Source organism: Symphodus melops, assembly GCF_947650265.1.
Source record: "Symphodus melops genome assembly, chromosome: 22".
NCBI lineage: Eukaryota > Metazoa > Chordata > Actinopteri > Labriformes > Labridae > Symphodus > Symphodus melops.
The window spans coordinates 15,673,226-15,694,777 of NC_136712.1; the positions used below are offsets into that span (position 1 = coordinate 15,673,226).

The 21,552-nt window shown below is 40.9% G+C and overlaps 1 protein-coding gene across 1 annotated transcript; it reads left to right on the forward strand.

Moving 5' to 3' along the window:
* The first annotated feature begins 415 nt into the window (after nucleotides 1-415).
* LOC306817590 (basic helix-loop-helix ARNT-like protein 2) lies at nucleotides 416-19,354 on the forward strand. Its single transcript, XM_079334601.1, is given in 19 exon segments — nucleotides 416-465; nucleotides 467-537; nucleotides 540-605; nucleotides 8,412-8,523; nucleotides 8,666-8,704; nucleotides 9,369-9,410; nucleotides 9,511-9,668; nucleotides 9,749-9,831; nucleotides 9,924-10,016; nucleotides 11,698-11,815; nucleotides 11,937-12,086; nucleotides 14,742-14,976; nucleotides 15,405-15,511; nucleotides 15,645-15,795; nucleotides 15,946-15,998; nucleotides 16,093-16,204; nucleotides 16,336-16,426; nucleotides 16,894-16,990; nucleotides 18,048-19,354. Coding segments are annotated over 19 exon segments (1,971 nt in total). The 5' UTR covers nucleotides 416-430; the 3' UTR covers nucleotides 18,206-19,354.
* Nucleotides 19,355-21,552: the final 2,198 nt, after the last annotated feature.

Genomic DNA, 21,552 nt, shown 5'->3' on the forward strand with positions numbered 1-21,552 from the left:
CACGTTTCATGCCATTAATGAAAAACACAAAACATATGAACAATTCAAAAACATTTTATTTAAATCTTTGTTTATTTTACAAAGTTATGCCTTATGTAGCTGTTGTAAGATGACATGTAGAAAACGTGAGTATGAGTTGCTTAATTTGGGATTTTAAATAAAGTGGATGCTGATTCATGAGTGAGACGAGCTGAAATGAATGGACACTGAAAAGCCATTTTTTTTCCGTCGAGTAAAATCTGGCATGAATGAATCGAAAAAGGCGACGAAAGGAAAGGAAAGGAGGAGACAAGTGTGAACTCTCCCCTCTTTTTCCATACTATCCTAAAGGACATGGGTGTTCCGGTCTTACACATCCCTCACGTTTCTATACCCCTCCTCCCTCCTTTGTCGAAAAAAAAAACTACGGGAGGAGGAGGAGGCAAAAAAAATGAAGTCAATTATACAACAGCCGGCTCTCCTGTCTGCAGCTCCCTCCTCTCCTCTCCGTTACTACTACAGCTGGTGGCTCCACATGCGCCGCGGTGCTCCGTAGCCTTCACACCGGCTCCAGCCTGCAGGTATGTCGGAGGGCGGCTCTGACGGGATGGCGGTCGGGCAAGCAGGTAAGACTTTAGGTTATTTGAGGGGGTTGAAGTCATTTATTATTGTGTTTAATTCAGGTCATTTCTGAATTGCGTTCTCAATATATATTTTTTTTAATTTTTTTTTTTTTTTGGGGGGGGTCCATCCTTCGGCTTGGTGAAAAATTAAGCTGATAAAGTACTTTAATAAAAAGTTAATTGGCAGATAGCGACCCCGGCTGTAAACAGTTGCTATTTACTGGTGGTTTCAGTAATTTTAACTTTTCGGAGGCATTTATATGCTGTGAAAATACGGCGACCACTTACTTCTGTAAGGACTACAGCCGAGCGGAAGTAACGCGTTTCTAGGGCCTGTTTGCCGCACCGACCTCCCCGCTGTCTTAATCCTCCGAAAATGTTAATTGGCAGCCGGTGAACGGTCTTGCCGGTGGAAGCCTGTCCATTCATTATTCCGTTTTTTACGTGCTCGTCTCCGGCGGCGGCGGCGGGACGCGCGCGAAGGGGGGAAGCTTTTTGTTCAGTTTTCGGGAGGGAACGCTCTCACGGGACCACGTGACTGCTGTATCCATGACGACTACGTTCCTTTAAACTTAACAAACATTGTTTTTATCACGCCGTGTTCTCCTTTTTTTTTTTTTTTTTTTTTCAGTTTCCAACATCCTTCCCTAACACGCCAACGTTTTTTATTTTACATTTCCTAACCTTCAGCAAAGGAGGCTTAATTCAGTCACGTGGTTTCACGAGGTTTGCCCAGTGGCTCTCTCTCGTGCAGCATCTTCAAATCTGGGTCAGTGGATCAGTAGAGCAGCGCTGCCTTCACGGAGCAGCAGAGGGAGGTCGTCGCTCCCGGTCGCTTACAAACCACACCAAGAAAAACTACAACTATGTCGGCTATTATTTGAATTTGAACAGCCATTAAATATTTAGTATTATTTAAACACCACTGAATTTATAACATTAAAGTAGGATATTTAACATTTTTGTATCTGAATTTCGGCTTTTTGTTCCAAATTCATATCTTTGAAATTTACATCCAAAAAGTCTAGATTACAGAATTTAAATTTTTAAGATTCAGGTTGCTCTTAATTTGTAAGATTCAGGTTGCTCAGAGTCGACTAATCAAATTCAGATCCAAAAATTCAAATCGCAAAATTGACATTGCATTGTCTGCATGGGCTGCCCAGGACAGGAGAGGAGATCCAGGCTGAATGCTGTGGTATTTCTGTCTGAATTTCAAAGAGGTGAATTCAGAACAAATGCTTTCAGGTACTTGTTTTTCAATTTCAGTTATTAGATATACGCTAACAATAACACACATCTAATGTAAATGGTCAATTACTTTAACTAATTATTTTAAAACACAATGTTGAAACATGCTTTCACCGGAAAGCCCTTTTATAGTTTAGTTGGCAAACATGCCCTCAAGTTATTTTCAGTAGTATCCTGTGAACTAAAATTTATTCATAAAATAACAAACTTCCTCTGACATAGGTTGTCTTTTTTATTTTCAGTCTCTTCAGAAGAACATTTTTTCTATACAAAATTAAAACTACTGATAGCACAACAGGTGTTTTTGGTTTCTTTCACACTCACACCAACACGTGATTACAAGAAGCCAATAGCAACTATTATATCTTGGAAAATAAGTAGCATAAACTTACATGAAAACGTAATTAGAATAACACTCATCATAACATAACCATATTTATTGGTCATAAAAGGGAGAAAATAATACATGCTGATAAAGATTAAATCAAAAATCTTTCATCACGAGGAACAAATCCAGATACTCTTTTGCAATTGTCAACTATCTTTCACCTATTGCTGCTAGAAATAATGAGTATTTGCTGTGGGGATTGGGAGATGGTGGCACAGTTTAAAGGATGTGGTGAACTGAAGAAAATGACAGTCATTTGTATCAATTTGTTATCCCTTCCTCATTGTTTTGAATTATTTCTTGGCTCTATTTTCCCGTTATGGGTATTTTGTGCTGTTTTGTGGTAAAGTTGATTTCTGTGACATCATGGTACGTATTGTTGATCTGCACACTGAAAGGACAGGTTTCTCTTATTTCTTTACGTTCCAGAAGTTTAATTACCGTTTGATTATGCTCCTAAATTAGTTAGCTGTTAGCTGCGACTAGAACTCCTTTAACATTATAATCAATTAATCAATAAGCAAAGACCACCATGTTTCACAAAGCCTGTTTTATCCCTCTTTCTGATGTCTGAAGAAGAGCGGACAGCCTGAAGATACTGCTGCTATGAGGGAGAGTCAGTCAGAAGTTAGCAGGCTGTCAGGAGCAGTATGCTAGCTTACTAAGAAACCATGTGGATGAAGTTGACTTTACCAGAGTTGCTGGTATACTGTTGGCTGTAGCATGTTTGCTTGTTTCGTCATGCTTGTTGTTTGGCTTGCTATGTCCAGGCATGGACTGACCCTGATGCCCAATGGATGGCTCATAGTCTACCATTCTCTTTTGGAGCCCTGAGGTGCTTTACTGTTGAGGCATTAAACTTGACAAACTGTTGATATAATTACTGACTAATGTTATGTTTAGGGACTAAAGTGTTGTTTGTTGTTTTTCTTTGGTGTTGTGCCTCCATCTAAAAGCTTACGAGCTTCTCCGGGGTGTCCTTTTCATTCTCCTTTGTTGTGTTGTGGCTGTCGTTGTTGGATTAAAGTTTTTCTTTGACGTATTTTCCAAGTTCCAACATTTCTGCTGTAAATGTTGAAATATACTACAGTTAAAAAAGCGTCCTCATAAATGTGACTAGTTTGCATTTTAGGGACCAGATTATTAAATCCCCAAACAAGGAATATAACTAATAATCAGAGTTAACGCTCAAGCAAATAAACCACAACTTGCACTCTTGCAGTCCGGATAACAGTCCGGCTTATCGTACATGGAACTATGAGGAGGTCAAAATGAGTTATCGGAGTTTGTCAGGCTAAATTAAAAAAAGGTCTAGACGCAGGAAATCAGTGTTTATATCCATTGTACACATTATCCGTTTGAACGTGGAGCACTAATGGATTCATAAATCTGGAAAGGGGAGCGGCCCTGATGCCGTTGATGGCTCTTAAAAACTGTGGCCTTGATACAGCCTTCCGGCTTTGAATATGAACAAGAGGGAAGTGCTTTTGTGTGCAGGCGTCTGAAGTATTCTGCATAGAAGGCTAGTTATATGAACATAGACTATTAATCATTTGAAAAACAATACGCAGGCATGTCTGTCTGAGTCAAAGGTGATGAATGCTAAACATCAGCGACATGAAAGGCTGAGAGGATGTCAGATGACGATGGTGAGATGCTCCGCTCACGTCTGCACTGTTTGGTTGTCCACTCAACTGTGTGTGCATTGTGGACGATTTCTTTTCTTTTTTCTAAGAACAGATTTTATTGAATAGGATAAATGTAGGACAGATGCATTTAGTCGCTGCATTTGGGCCAGCGTGGATAACGCAACAACTCATCAAACTGGGTGAAAGGTTTGTGTTTATTGTGTGAATTATTTGAATCCCTCAGTCACCATGTTCTCCTCAACACTCACATTGCAAAGTAGTACATTTAAAATGTGCACAAAGAATTTTACTGACATGACCTTTCAAGAAATAAGCTCCTTATCCAAAGATTACAGTGTTATGCCACTGTTTCCCACCAATCACACAACCAATGTTTCTGGTTATTAAAACTCATTTAAATAAGCAAGGTTAACTAACAGACTCAAAGTAAATCCTAACGCTTTAAAACCCACGTGTGACTGAAATATGACCGAAAACTCATTCAGATGTTCAAACTGGAAAGATGTTTTCTGCAGTGTAAAACATAAATAAAGGAAACTCTTGTGCTTCTGTCACACCAACAAATGGCAGTCTATGCCCTCCAAAAAGGTGAAGAAAACACAAGACAAACATAAGTTTGGACGATTGTATGATAAGTTAAACACCATACAAGCAGTTTATACGATATTCTATGAAGTCTTTAAATACTTCAGTTATTCATATAGTTTAAATGATTATGACGTTTACTCATTTTAAAGTTTGAATATGACATTAAACATCAATGTGCAGTAACCACCAATAACTTGGTAATAAAAATTATTAGCTCATCATAAACAATCATTATACACACACACACACACACACACACACACACACACACACACACACACAATTAACACGCATGCATGATGGAGTTTGTTTTAAAGACTTTTTAAAGGGAACATAAACGACTGCTGTTTTTAGAAAAGTGTTACAGTGTCTGTAATAAGATCAAACTTTATTGATCTTTCATTGGGGGAAGTTTGGTAATATGATGTTAGCTACAATAAGAAGCATGTTCTACATAAACACTGAAGATAAAACCGACATAAACCTCTTAGAAACCCCAAGAAGTTCTTGTAATGTTGTCAAATTATGTTCGTCAATGTTTCTTTTCTACCTACAGAATTCATGTTTTTGTTATCAGCTTCGTAACTTTAGCGTTAAACATCCTCTGCTACCGTGAGAAAGGGGAATTTCAGACTCGCTTAATACGGATTCAAACCCTCATAAACATTTGACAGTGTTTTACTTTAAAACATACTTTCCTCTGCATTTGGTTCTCGTCCTTCAAATAAAGAAAACAAAGTCATATTTGAGCACAAACAGTCCATAACCCCAGCTTGTATCCAGATTTATCTTCTGGCTGTTTGGCGCAGACTGTCACTGTAATTTATGCGGTCTGAACACTCCGCTTAACATTCACCGCTCACCTCTCGTGACGTTTGTTTTCCTCGCATTGCTTGGCTCCCTCCCTTTCGGAGGAACCATAACTGCTCTGTGCTTTCGTGGAATTTTTTCTTCTTTTTTTTTTGCCTGCGCTTTGAGCTTGAGCAAAGGAATGTAAAACAATAAGCCGTCTCTGATATTTCTGCCAGAAATGTTAAAGCGTGTCAAATCTAGTTGGAGATTAGCGTATGCTTCAACATATTTTATGCATTTCTGTTCTTTCTTTTTTTTTTTTTTCTTCTTTCCTCCGTGGTGTCTCTGCTGTGAAGTTGTCTTTCTGTTTCACAATTATCAACCGTTTTGTTTCTGTTAACTTGTGTTCTGCTTGAGTTTTCTGGCTAAAAGTCTAAACTATATATCCCAATCAGGTCCCCTAAAATCTACTTTGAACGACCAAATACCTTGAAGTTATTCAAGTATAATGTCATGTTCACTTGTTGGGAAATGTTCAGCCCATAGAGACTGATTTAGGTCATATCGTGCATATCGTGTACTCATGTTCTTATTGAGTTTATCACACTCCCGTGCATCTATATAGGAGGTGGTCTATGCTTCTAGGTTTCTATAATGAGGTTTGTCATCTGCTGCCCTCCGGGCTTGGCCTTTCGTCAGCACTGGGCACGGCAGCAGCCTTTTGGCTCGGGCGTGTCTCAAAAATGTGACGTGGTCTCACCGTCACATAAAGCGAGCACTGTTGCTTCCAGCTTCCTAGATTGGCACGTTTCAGATGGTCAGCTGGCATGGTATACAAGGTTGCCCCATGCATGGGGAAAATGTCCTGGATAATAAGGAAACAGGAAGATGTGTGTGATGACGTAGCATGTTGGGTAGCATTGCTGGTTGTGTCGGTGTAGAAGGGAGAGTCCTCTCACGTTCCAGTTTTCTCTCTGCGATGACCCTTGAACTCGTACGAAGATATGAAAGAAAACGATATCAGCGTCATTAAAAGTCACTCGTTTACTGGTTGCGATTTAAAAGTTATGTCTGTTTTTAAGTTTTATGCTTTGTTTATATGTGAGCGTTTGAAAAGGTCACCGTGACCCTTCAGATTGTCGCCTCTATTGAGTCTATTTCTAGCTCTCTTTTCAGGAACCGCTTCACTAGTGCTACTCATGTTTCACGGTGCAAAAGTTCAAGGTAGACATTTAAATTGCGCCTGCTTCACTCTCTGTTTATTGATGGAGCTCGTCCTTTTAACCAGCAGAAAATCTGGGTTAATAATGAAAAACACACTTTTATTATCATTTACTTTTCAAAGCAGGAGAATATGGGTCAGTCAGCTGTGTTCACTTTTAACAACACTTTTTCCCACTGAAAAAAAAAAAGATGTCACACTTTAAAGTATGGGAGTCCTGAGAGGGAAGTAGGTCAGTGTTACCGCATTATATAAGGTTAGGTAAGATGAGAGCCCAAACCCCATTTACTCTCACGTGCTGGTTAAACTGCCAATTGCCATGAATAGCTGGAGGTTTAGCGCCCTGTAGTGGCAACCTTTGGAAAGTGCTCGGGGAGTCCGCCTGGAAACAGATGACTTCATAGTAGGGCCGAGCCAAGGCGTGTGTGTGTGTGTGTGTGTGTGTGTGTGTGTGTGTGTGTGTGTGTGTGTGTGTGTGTGTGTGTGTGTGTGTGTGTGTGTGTGTGTGTGTGTGTGTGTGTGTGTGTGTGTGTGTGTGTGTGTGTGTGTGTGTGTGTGTGTGTGTGTGTGTGTGTGTGTGTGTGTGTGTGTGTGTGTGTGTGTGTGTGTGTGTGTGTGTGTGTGTGTGTGTGTGTGTGTGTGTGTGTGTGTGTGTGTGTGTGTGTGTGTGTGTGTGTGTGTGTGTGTGTGTGTGTGTGTGTGTGTGTGTGTGTGTGTGTGTGTGTGTGTGTGTGTACTAAATATACGAAAGAGAAGAATTCTGGCAGTCTCGCTCTCAAATGTTTTTGGTTGCCATGAGTCAGCGTTTAAAGTGCCATATGTCTTTCTTTTTTCCACAGTAAGAAGGACATTCCTGAGATGTCAGCCATTTAAAACTTAACCACCATTACAAAGACAGTTATGAATCACCCTCATTGTTTGAAGAAAAATCGTGTTTTTTAAAAACAAAAATAGTTTCAGATTCGTGCTTCAAAAACCAAATCTCAGTAATATGCCAAGAATCATGAGACGGTCTACATGATAGTTTGGAGTCCAAATCTTTGTAAGCAAAGTAAGGCCCGAATAATCTAAATTAAACTTAATGTAACCAAAAAGTTAAAATAGTGCCTTATTGTTAGGAATGATCATAAACGGATGTTTAATGGAATCAGTGTGTTTGGAAACTGAACATTTAGATGAGCATCATGAAAACAATCTGAGAAAAGAATTCAAACCGAGATGGATTTATCCAAATTTAAAACCTGTATGAAAATAAATCTATCAGGTTCATATACTTCCATAGACTCTGAATGACTTCATTTCCTCATTTGACTTTTCCTTCTCTTCATCAAAGTGACAGTTGACTATTTTACAGAGTCAGGGTGAAAGAATAAATGTCATTACAGCAACAGACAAGGATGTACCTGGAACAGTTTTTTTTTCTAGGTGGAAGTAAATCAGGTAGCTCTCACCACTGTCTATTGTTTCCATCTCTTAAAAGAGGATCATAAAATGTTTGACAAACAGAAGAAGGTGCAGCCTTCATTTGTGCATTTTAATCTTCTGTTATAAAACTCAGATGTTGCTTTCCTCATTCTTGTTGAAATATTCGATTCTCCTACGTAGTGAATCACTTCTATTTGTAGTGAACCAATTAAAACAAAACAAAGAAACCATTGTTGTTTTTATTGCAGCTTAAAAAAGTGGCCCTTTGTACTCCATACAAACTTGATTCTTACCCACGTGTTTCTTCATGAAAAGTTTATTTGAGGACCTTCTCGATATGATAATCAAACCAAACGGAGCAATGTGACATAAAATCTCTAAATATGACTCATAAAACCTTTCTGAAAGGCCCCACTAACAGCCAGAGACTTGAAGCTTCGATGTATTTGTTCTCAGTCACTCACCTCCCTGTGATGGTTGTTTTCGCGTATCAGATCCCGCTGCAGAGGAGGAAGGTCCGAGTCAAGCCGGATCCTCGCTGCCAGCTGTCGAGCTGCCAAGGAAACGAAAGGGAGATGTGGAGGACAGGTCCGACCCCAATGTACGGTAAGAGGAGTAGTTTGTTGTTTGTGAAGAAAAACTAACCCTTTTAAAATGCTTTATTTTATTAAGTATAAATCTGTGCGATACTTGACTAAGCATATATTCTGCTGTCTCTTTTAATAACATGCTATCATTTGTTTTATAGGCAGAGCCTTGACTTCCAAATGGAGGATGAGCTCAGCAGGTACACTGACCTCTTCAATGATCTCACACACTGTCTTACTGAGGGGTGGGGATTGCAGGTTAACATGCCACATATGATACGTTCCAAGACGCTTTGATAGGATACAATCTGATACGATAGTCAATATGTTTTTTCATTCATCTCTTATCTTGCTTCATCTCTAACCTGCTTGTCATTTTTTATGGGTAGCATGAGGAAGAAGTGGTGATATGGAGAATGAGACGTGCAGGGAAATCAGTTTAGAGTAATGTAGTTAGCTTTTAATTAGCGCTCTTCTCCGAGGCCGTCTACGTGCGCAGTGCAAGTCTCGGGAAAAAAAGTGTTCTCAAAAAAATAAGATAGAATAACAGCCTTGAAACATGTCTCCGTTCACAACCGTGGGATATTTAAACCTGGTGCTTTTTTGTTCTCTTCCACGATTAAAACTGTTGCACGGGAAGTGACGATTCTTTCTCCGATTCTGTCGGATCGGTCCGCTCAGCACCCAAACAGAAAAGTAGGACAATACGGATCAATGTTTTTGGCACCAATCTCCACTTGTGACAGTGGAAATACAAATAAAAAAGCTAAAATGTCCATATCTGGCACTGTCATCAAAGTCAGGACTGTATTTGATGAGAGTTTTGGGGAAGAGTAACGTTATGAATCTTTTTTTTCTAAGCAGATCTGAAGGAGAGGATACTCAAGTCAAAATGAAATGCTTCAGGTAGTATTTTTTTCATCACCATCTATGTCTTTAAGTTATAGGTAAATTCTCTGTAATGTTGTAAACTCTCGTGGTATTGAGTGTCTGACTGGGCCTACAGGGAGCCTCACAGCCAGATCGAGAAGCGGCGGAGGGATAAAATGAACAACCTCATCGACGAGCTTTCAACCATGATCCCCGCCTGTCAGCCCATGGCTCGAAAACTTGACAAACTCACTGTGCTGCGAAAGGCTGTGCAACACCTGAAAGCCCTCAAAGGTGACCCACCTGGTGATTTTAAAAACGTCTATGACATCATTTCTGTTCAGTCGAATAACTCTTACTTGTCGTGTTTTCAGCGGGGACGAGCAGCGCCTTTACAGACACCACCTGCAAGCCTTCCATCCTGCCTCATGATTACCTCAGGCACCTTCTGCTTAGTGTGAGTGCTGGCCTTTGAAACCTCACACTTCGTTATGCGCTCTATCTGAATTGGTTTATTGATGTCTTTTGCTCTTTTTGTGTTTCTACCAGGCTGCAGATGGTTTCCTATTAGTTGTTAGTTGTGACCGGGCGAAAATCCTGTTCATCTCCGAGTCTGTGTCCAAGATCCTCAACTTTAAACGGGTGTGTATCGCATCTACAACACACACTCATTCGGTTGTTTTTATCATATTTAAATGTTTAGAAAAGTTGTGGACATCCTGCTCCGTAAGATGACTAATATACTAAACACATGACCTCAAATTCCATTTTTCTCCGTTAGCGTGGAGTAGCTGTAGGACGAAAAGATTTTCCTAAAAATGTGATGGAATAAAAAGTGAAATCAATGTAGTGGAGTTTAAAAACTAACAAAATTGACACTTAAAACATCTTAACCTGTTTTATTTCTGCTGCCACCAAACAAATAGAACATCTGTTATTGCACACCTGAGTTGTGCCTTCAAAATAAAAGACGTGTGGTAGAGTGGGGAACTTAAGAGTGTAACGCCTTGTGTTTGTGCCCTTTGTGTCCGAACTTCATCTGCTCTCAACATGAACATGTGTGCAGTATGCACCTCATTGGTTCATGGTTGAGGAAACAGATATTTACAACTTTGTGAACTTCACATGAATGGTTGTTGAGGACGCAAATCTGTGCGAGTCAGTGGATTTAATGAGAACCAAAAACACATGAAATATTTTACTGAGGCTCTAATGAAGGCGCCATTAGACTGTTTGCGAAACGTAATAATGAAGTTTATCAGCTTGCTTGTGTGTTTTTCTGTAGGGGCGGCATTTTTGCTTTAATTACTTTTTTTTACGTGTTTGGCACCACAGCTGCCCTGCATTCTTGTCCACATTCCTCAGCTTTGAGACAGAAGAAGAGATGAATGGAGATTAGGGAGATGAGAGACAAAAGCTTGAAAAGAAATCCGACTCAATGTCTGTGGGGCAACATCGGAGAACAACACAGAGATCATCACAGCTACTTTAATGACTTTGTGGCTTATTTGGTTTATTTATTTTTGGGCTTTTTGTGCCTTTATTGGAGGGATAGGAAAGTAGACAGAGGCAGAAACTCAGATTTGACACCAGGCTGCCCTTGTTAAGGACTGTAGGCTCCATACATGAGGCTGCGTCACCAGCGTCCTCAGACTCTGTGGCTTATTATAAGTCATTTTCATCAGATACAGCGAGAACACGCTCCATAATGAAGTCTGTCCACTTTGTGTTTCTGTGCCTGTGCTCGTTCGTGAACTATACCACGCAGAAGTGAACCTCTTCAAAGCGTGCCATGGCCAATGAAGTGTACGAATCGGAGCATTCACACGAGTCAAACAAACTGAACTTTAGGGGTGCAGCGTGCTTGGGCACAATGCAGATTGCCTTGTGTCTTTTTCTTGTCACTTCCTGAATTTGGTACGTTTTCTTTCTGGCGAGAATTCTGTTGTTGGTAAATTTGTTGTGGGACGAGTACAAATATTCTACCACTTGTAAACTTGTCTCAGTGTTTGTAAAAAGTGTTTTGCATCTTGCCAGTTTTTGTCTAAAATGTCAATTTATTTTGATTTGAGTAAACGTGTTTTCATAAGTTTGTTTTATAAAATGCAAAAGTGTTTTTCAAAAATGCTTTTTGGTCTCAAGCTTTGTAATAAGTTTGTTGTGCACTTCCCAGCCACGTCAGAATGAACTCTTAAACTATAATAATTGTGAGCTGTATGGCTATCAGAACTGTTTATTAAATGAAATTGAGAAAATGTATTTGAATTAAATCATGTGACCTGAAGCGACAAATAAATGGATGTTTGTCATTTTGTCATCACAGTTGGAGCTGACTGGACAGAGCTTGTTTGATTTCATCCACCACAAAGACATCAGTAAGGTGAAGGAGCAGCTGGCGTCATCAGAGCCCTACCCTCGCCAACGCCTCATCGATGCTGCCAGTAAGTCTGCTACGTGTCAGCTTTGAGTAAAAACAACGTATGCTGTCTGTGGAAGAGCAACAAGGAAGCGGAAATTAGAATTGAAGCATGTTGACATGAATCAATGTTTCTCCGTGTGCAGCTGGGGTTCAGCTCCAGACAGATACCCCAGCCAGACCGTCCAATCTGACCAGTGGAGCCCGGAGGTCCTTCTTCTGCCGGATGAAGTACAGCCGGGTGGCGGGGAAGCACGAGGACAAACATTTACTGCCGAGTACTTCCAAAAAGAAAGGTGGGCTCTGATGTGAATCCTTACAGAGAAAGAGAGTAATTAAGCCCCAACCATACTGGAGGCTAAAATGTGTGAAGAGAATTAGCACCACTTCTGTCTGTTTGCAAAGGATAAAAACATTGCCAGAAAAAAATCTGTTGTGTGTTGGGATGGACCTAAACGAAGGTGTCTTCGTATTAGAAGCATCCAAACGGAAAGACATCACATGAAGGCAAAGGAGGAGCAAAAGACATATCCTGACACGAGATGATCTTGTTGGACAAACTTAAGCGGTTAAACTAAGTAAGGCTGTCTTTTTAGGTAAATGAGCGGATTTGTTGTTTAAAAAAATGGTTGGATTGGTGATCAAATTGGGTCATTCACTGGACTGAAGCCAGGTGAATAGAAGGGCTAATTAAAAACAACAAAGTTTGTCAGGTCAGCTTTTATGGAGTTTAAAAGTGTTCGACATGCTGAAATCTAATATTGCATTTCAGCCATCGCTTGAGCCAATTGATTGGCACTCCATTATCTATAGTTTGAAGAGTTTGATGGTTTGTGCTCCATCGCTATAATGTGGGACAGCCAACCCCCACTTTAGCAGATATCTACAAAACAACTGAAATACCATCATGTTTTCCCTTGTTAACCAGTAACTTACAGCTGTTTTCTCGAGATCACAACTTCTTTATCGTGGCCTTCCCAGGCTTTTAAAAGCCCACAACACCCACAGAAATAGGCTTAAGTTACCGACATGTCAACGCTTTATTTCGAGACAATGAGACAAAACCGACTTCTTGATCTCGTTTTAAAGATGCCGAGATCCCGGGGAAACGACTCGAGATTAACTTTTCATCACAGGAAAAAAAAGTTTACGAGATTCATAAATCATGGTCCCGAGGAAATGACTTGGGGAATGGTTGTGAATATAATGATCACATATGGATGCACGTCTGCTGATATGCTCACGTAGTAATGGAGCAGATGGAAACGTTGACTTCCAATCAGATCTGGGTATGTTGATAAATGCAGTGTCCTGGTTTTTAGCCCGGTAAATATTTAAAACAGATGGATGGGATGTGACGCTCGAGGCGACGCGACACGAGTCATAAAGGGTTGACTGAAGACTACGTGGTCTCTTTCTGTCTGAAATGGGTTTTAATCCAGAATATGGAGCACCTCGGAGGCTGTTTCTCAATAGTATGTTTTCGAACATACTGGAGGAGCAACATGTGTTCTCTGCAGATCAACAGATCATTACAGAAACGTGATACACAGCTTCTAACGAAAGGAGGAGAAACACACCGAGGCTCTCAGACACACTGAACCTGTGGATCAGTGCTGTTTGCCATCAGGGATTATTTTTGACCTTTCCCTCTTTAGAGCACTTTAGTTTGTTCAGTTGACAGTAAACTGCCAGACTGAGTTATTCCTTCGGGCTGAGCCTTGTATACAGCCAGGTCGGGTCCTGGAAGCACACAGCTCTTTGGCCCGAACAGACGAGGACGATCGAGGATGTTTCCTGAAAGATTCACGAGATATTCAGGATGTGTTTCTAGGCAATGAGGTCAGCGATAGGGTAGCTCATGGAAAAGATAACAGTGGTAAACGATTCCCTCCCTGACCCGCCGAAGAGGGAATTATCTGATCTAGAGCTGGTGGACAGGTGGATGGTAGTGGGTGTGTGTTTCTTATGACTCCCTTCAACTGCTTGTAAAGCTGTAATGAGGTTGTTTGAAAGTTCATCATCACCATGGAAATCCAACTTTCTTATTACTGCTTCTTAAGGGGGGAAAACATCTTTCCTCCAGTGACTGCAAACATTTATATATATATATATATATATATATATATATATTTACTGTACAATCTTTCTTCTTCTTTTGATTTACTGTAAATGTCTCCTCTGTTGCTCATCAACATATATTTTAAACTGCTGTAACAACCTAACAGGAGGGTCAGTTCAGTTCTATCTTATTTTACGTCAGTGAGAGATGTTTGTTTGCTCAGACAGGACGCGTTGCTCACTGGTTGGTTGTTGTGTTGAGCCAACATGCTGTCTGATTTGTATCTGGACTTGTGAGGTGCATGTGGCTGATATTAATCAGAAATGTCGGACTTGACAAATCCACATGGCTAAAATATGAAATGTTTTTAGTGTGACATTTACATCAATCAATTATTATTTTTATAGCGCCAGTTCAATCAGGAGACACAAGTGATGTTAAGAAAACTATTTATTTCAGTGAATATGTGACTTTTTCTTTTAGCTTTATTTATCCTCGTGGGGCAATTAGCGACCACAGGAGCAGAAACCCTGACGGAGCACATCGGGGTTGAGTGTCTTGCCCAAGGGACACATGTTGCTCGCAGGAGCTGGGGATCGAACCCTCGACCTTCCAGTTTGAGAGACTACGACTCTACCTAGGGACGCACGAACACCAGCGTGAAGGAACGAGGGCAGAGAGAGAATCATATTTAAAGGGGGAGCTGAGCGATGATAGGCTGGAAATGGAGAAGTGCTGTGTCGTTGGTTAGATGAGGTCCGCTGACAGGACAGCTGATTTACCCAAATTGCTCTTTCGTTATAGCGTTGCTCGCAGTGTGTGTGATTTTACAGCACGCCCGATTAATCAATATTACTTTGTTAGAAACGACTTGTTTTTGTGCCCACAGACACTAGCAGATACTGCACCCTCCACTGTACTGGATACATGCGCAGTTGGCCAAGCAGCCAGCAGGACTCGGAGGAAGACGCTGACAAGGAAACCTCAAACCTGACCTGCCTGATGACCGTGTGCCGCCTCCTCTCGCACTCGTCCCATCAGCCCCCCAAAGACGTCAACGTCAAGCCCGCCGAGTTCGTCACCCGCTGTGCCATCGACGGCAAGTTCACCTTCATAGACCAACGGTGACTACTCCCAGTTCTCCATCTGTCCGTCTGTACAATTTTCCCTCTTTCTCTCTCTGTCACGAGTCCGGTGCGTCTCACCGGTGGGACGTGTCTTGGTGAGCAGGACTCCCGAAGCGTGAGTTTCACGAGCTGACAGTGAAGATAACCCTTTCTGTCTTTGCCATTGTTTCTCAGAAGGAGCTGTGCGTCTTGATGGCATCATTTGAAAAACCCTTCTCATTCATTGGGAAGTAATTTCAGACGACAAGTATAGTGTATCATTTTATCGCATTTCTTACATGTGTGACTGCTGAACTTTACATGTGAGAGAGAGACTCTTTAATCCATCCGTGTATTTTAACCCGCACAATCCTGAGAGAACATGAAAAAGACAGAAAAGAAAGAAAGAATCTCCTAACTCTCTCGTCACCTTTTCTCGCCCACAGAGCAACGACTGTCATTGGTTATTTGCCGCAGGAAGTTCTCGGCACCTCGTGTTACGAGTACTTCCACCAGGACGACCTGCAGCACCTCGCAGAGAAACACAGGCAAGGTGATGAAGCAAAGCAGCCACGTCTGATTCACCTCTAAGTAGAGTTGAGATGAGAAGAGCTCAGAAGAAGTGCTGTCTGAGGAAGTGGCTTTAAGCGACTCCATGATAACACTTGTGTCTTATCTTTTGGCAGCACTTCGCAGCAAAGGGAAGATTGAGACACGGTGCTACAAGTTCAAAACAAAATATGGCCCCTATGTTTATCTCCAAAGTCAGTGGTTTACTTTCACCAACCCATGGACCAAAGAAGTTGAGTTTATCGTGTCTTCAAACAAGGTCGTCCCGTAAGTGTCGAGTTATGTTTGAAGGTTTGATTGAGAGTACAGATGCATTGTTACGAACAGAGGAAAAGAAGTCTTACATTTGTCTTCTTCACTTGTGATTTCATGTTAAACATGATACAAAGCAGCATTAATACTCACTTTCACCAACAGGGGGCCTAGTCAAACAAAAGAAGAAGAAGCTGGCAGCTCAAAAGCAGCTCCCGGTAAGAAATACACCGTGTATTCATTCAGGCCTTTATTTTCTCTGTGATTTCTTTTTAGAATATTTAACTCGATTTTATTGTCTTCTCTCCACAGAAGACACGAAACAAATACCCATAATTCCTGGCCTTTCCAGCAGCGTGGGGACGATGATATACGCAGGCAGTATAGGGACCCAAATTGCAAATGAACTGGTCGACTCTTACAGGTTAGTGGTGTACTCTCTCACACTCGGTTATGAGTAGGAGCGGGGCAAATAAAAGGTTTAGATCAAGATATTGGACTGTACACATGACCGTAAGAATTTTTTTTCATTGTGGTATTTTTGTTTCTGATCAGGGTGAACTCCTCTCCATCAAGCGGCGCTTCCAGTCCGTTTGGAGCGTCCCAGGAGAAATGTCCACAGGTTTCTCCTCAAACCAGCAGGAGTGTGAGTGAGCTCTTTATCATCACAGCACATTTAAAGCTCAGAGAAGTACCTCTGATCTCTTCCTCATTTGGTCTTGCACATGCGTTCATAGTGTGCTTCATCAATATGCAAATTAGAGTAAGCGAGTCATAAATATCATAATTTCGAGCAAATCATTGTTGACAGGATGGTGATTGAGACACAAAACACAAAAGCAGGTCAGGACTGAATGATTAGTTTGCAGTCTGTTATCACATTAATTTGACATGCTCTTATTACATGTCATGTCATCTTATCATACGTTAGAGAAAATTCAGATATGAGTTGTAGTTTCCTCTCATTCGTCTGTTGAAGTTTTTAGCCTCATTAAAATGGAAGACGTGCTTTACTGATGACATGCAGATGAAAACAGCGACTGAGCTTAATTACACAGGAAGGTGAAACATCAGGCGCTGTGCGCTGGTTTAACATTACTCGACTTGTTTCAGGTGTCCAGCAGAGACGAGGCAGCAGGCAGTTCATCACTGTCCCTCTCCGACTCAGTGACAGGAGCCGGCGTGAGCAGTGGAACATCTGAAAGTGCAGGTACTGGCCGATTTTTGAGTTTGAAAACCTTTTTTCATCGCACAATCTTTTTTTAGATCAGTCAAATCGCTACAAGATTTTAGAGGAGGTTAGGAATCAAGATTCATCTTTTATCATCAGTAGCTGCTTCTTTCCGTAAAGTTTTCCATGTCTGGACTCTGAAATATGGGATGTATAAACTCATTATTAAAGTTAAAGTCATACATTTACCAGAATAAACTCTAAAATGTGCGAGAATAAAGTTGTTATTTCAGTGTCATATCAGAGGAGCAGCAGCCAACTGTACGGACAATCAGGGAACGTGGAGCATCTTGTGAAGTTATATTTCAGTGAAGGTTTCAAATATAAGGGAATACTTAACCTTTTGGCACATCAACATTACGCTGATATACGTATCAGGACTCTGAAAAGATGCTTCAAGACACTGTTGCATTTTTGAACAAGGGAGTTATTTTTTTGTGGTAGAGGAAAATACTTTGAGGGTTCTGATGTCATCGTTGTGTGACTTCATTCTTGTAAACTATGTCCTGATCCTTCCCCTGGGTGGCAGTAGCTCAGTCTGTAGGGACTTGGGTTGGGAAGCCGAGGGTCGCCGGTTCATGGACCAAGTCCGGAAATTGGTTTAATAGCTGGAGAGGTGCCAGTCCACTTCCTGAGCACTGCTGAGGTGCCCTTGAGCAAGGCACCAAACCCCAAAACCGCTCGCTGTGGGCAGCCCCCTCACTCTGACCTCTCCATTAATGCATGTCACTAGGATCCTATTTGTGCATGAGTGTGTATCTCGGCCTATGTGTGTGTTCATGTTCATTAGACAGAGTGTAAACCGAATTAATAAAGTATAAATTATTATTATAAACGTATGATTTTAAATCTCTCACTCTAATTTTTTTTAAATGACAGCATTGTAAGCATCTCATTCCGACTGAGCACTGAGTTATTGAACTTGGACAATAAAGCTGCTGAGGACTGTTCTGTAAACGGTTTGATCGTAAACAAGTAATGAAAAGATTTATGATTGCAGATAGTTTCTAAAATGTACACGCTCTGTTCCACTCAGGTGAGTCGTCCCAGCTGGACTTGGACAACATGGTGGTGCCAGGCCTGAGCAGCTTCAGCAGCGATGAGGCAGCCATGGCGGTCATTATGAGTTTGCTGGAGACGGATGTAAACATGGGTCAATCGGGGGACTTCGAGGACCTACACTGGCCTTTCTAGAAGGGCCACAGACTGTCTGCTCCCTTTTTAAATGCTCTTGTCGCTCATCCCATGACCGACTGATCTGGCCTTGCACAAATGAACCCACTGAACATGTACCAAAGGTCGCAACAAGTCACACTTAAGAAAGCCTAACAAACACTCAACAAGGTCATAGGAATTTTGATGACTGTGATTATCCTGTTGGTCCCCCTGGCTTTAAGGGAAGTTAGATTTGTGTCCCTAAAGTCTGCGGTGTCTTCCTCAGAGACGGCTCTCTCGCTTAAACGCAGACTCTCCACAGCAGGACGGTTTATCTTTTCGCTCTGCCTGATCCCATTGAATGAGCGAGGTCTGAAGGGGAATCAGACTCCTGCCACGTGCAGCGCTGCTAGTGAAACTCCTCAAACCTTTGACATTTGCGAAACCTTTGGTACCCAGTGATGACTTACATGTTTGTCTAAACATGGTCTGATTGTTCCATTTTTTTTACGCTGTTTTTTAATGATCCCCACAGAAATATATAAGTTATAAGTAAAAATGCTCTGCAGAGTAATGTTTGTCTGATATTGTTTGAAGAAAGTATAGAGGAGGGTATTGGAAAGAACCTCTTTGATTATGCAACTATGGAAATGTATCTGCCCTACATCCTCGACCACTACATGTCCAGTTACAGCCCGTCTAATGTTGTAAAGATGTAAAGATTCTTTACATATATTTATGTTAAGAAACTATTCAAACGTAATGTCTGATCTGGAAGAAAACAACATACAGGAGTTTTTCTTAACCTGCCGCCAAGTGTTAAATAATTGTGTGTGAGAATAGAAAAGCCCAGTGTAGTTTAGATTATTTTAGCCAAACATTTTTATACCTTCAGGACAACAGACCTACTGATTCAGCCAGCATGCTAATAACAGGTGTTAGCAAGGAGCAAAAACTTTATAAAAAAAACAAAACTTGAAAGGAAACATGTTTCATGGAGGGGGTCCTATTTTAGGGCTGTTTCTAAAAAGATCAATACTTGAATAATATCTCCTGTTTACAATTTGGGTCCCAGTTAGCACTGACATTTTCTACCAACCTTCTACCAAACCTACCATCGATACAAACCAATTCTGTCCATGAAACAAGCATAAATGATTAGTGGTGTACTGAAGTAGAGCAAAAAAAAAAACAAAAAAAAACAGGAGTCCTTTTTAGACTGCGCTTCTGCAAATGCGTGTTAACTAAGCTCAGCCGTCACCACCTCTTTGTAAGTTCATATTGAGTTTACATTTGTTGTGGAGCGAAGCACAGCGTGAGCTCTCTATAACGACACAGTCAGACATGCACAAACGCACAGCGCTGCTTCCCCCCTGTTTGCTCAGCTGATACTGTCTCTGTAACGCCTGTGTGACTATGCCTCTGTAAGTTACAGAGGGGGAACGCTTCGGCCCCCCATGCCTCAGCGACATTCACATTAAAGGCGAAATGTATTGAAACTTGAAACAGCAGACTGAACAGGACTGCAAAAGTAAAGCACGAAAAGTAGCATAAATCTACCCCAAAGTTGTTTTCAACTTGAATTTTCTTTTATTTGGGGGAAATTAATAGGCACAAATTGACAAGCGTCTCGTACAACCCTACATATAAATAACTAGCCCGCTCTTTAAACTAAACATCAACTGCAAAAACTCAAAACTAAGCAAATGTATTTGTGAAATATTTAGCCAAACATATCTAATTACACTTATCATAAGCCTCAATCATCTCACAGTCCAAATAAAAATCTTATTTCATGCTATAAAAAGCGGAAAAAAAGGCCTGATGCTAGTAAAAATATCAGCAAATGGGGCAAGCTAGTTTGACTTGTTAAAAGGAAGAATGTGTAATCCAGTGTGTCACCCTTTATCACCAGCATTGAGCCAAACCAAATGACTGCTTGGCGACACCACCGCTACTCTGAGCCCTCCGATCTCCTCCAGCGACACACCACTAACCTCTCCCCACTCGTGTTCACACTAAAGAGTTATTCATTAGAATGCATCATAATTACATACATTTAAGCGGTGGACAAAATTGCTCTTTGCTCGAGCTGCAATCACCTCTGCCCTGCATTAATGTATTAGCATGCTAATGTTAGCCCACTTTGGTTATCTCATAACTTCATCCGAATAAGCAGTTGAGTAGGCCCTGTTGTTCTTCTTTTCTCTAGTCTTTGACTAAAACACAATGTAAACACAACTCGGGCAACTAAAGCCGGTGAGACTCGTATTTCTCACTCTTTGTTGAAAGTCATGACTCGGAAAGATATTTACACAGGATATACTTAATTTCGGCGTGTGTTGAAGTGAGACATATTAGTTAGTTAATTTTCAAAGAAACCAAATCAAAGTGCTTGCTGCATTGGCTGATAGTTTTTACTTCTCACAAGGAATCAAGGCCTTGTCTCTTTATTTTGATATTGTGATGTGTGATGTCTATTTTACGACTTGTCAAGTGAACATTGCTTATAATAGATATTAGACAAATGCAATTGCTAAGGTTGGAGCTTTTGCAGTTTAGCTTCAGTTTCAAAAGCGTAAGCACTCATTGCAACCATTACAAAGAGTATTTCTTGTATCCATATTGCCGGTTTCTCTTGCACTATTAGGACTAACGCATATATATAGGACCATTTTTGGCGACCTTTTTTTTTTTTTAAAGTGCTTATATTTATCCATCTCAAATTCATCATGTCACTTTACCAGAAAAATGTGACGGCAGAGCAGCGTGCTGAGAGCCACACCCTTTAATTCCAAAAAACCCCAAAAAAGGATCCTTGGAGAAAAACAAAAAAAACACATTTTCAGTGAAGTTTCTGTGTCAATTTCCAGTGTGCACTAAATGACTGAGCCCTCGTATGCCTATACTGCGTGATCACATATCATATTGTTCTCCAGAGAGGTCTGTGAAGGTCCAGGTGCTGGAAAAAATACATAAGGTTTACGACCGCTTCGAGAATGTGTTCCAGTGTTAGCAAGGGACAAGCCAACATGTTTTTTTGGGAGGAATGGTTTTAGTCTTTAGTCTGTCTTTTATACCTCTACACTTCACCCATTGTGTAGCCCCTAAATCATATTTTACAGCCTCTCACTGCACAGAAGTTAGCCATAGCATTTGTATTACTAGAGAGGCAGTAATGTTGCAGTTGATCTCTTTCTGAATGTCCGATGACATCAAATGTGTCCTTAATGCGTAAAGCATTTCTTTTGTGTCTAAACAGCCATCTGTGTAGTTGATTTGTGTCTTTTTTTCCCCTTTGCAGATTAAGAAACTGGAAACATTCTTAAAGTCGTGACAATTCAACAGAGTTTAATAGCAAATCAAGTTTGACCTTGAAGAAAATA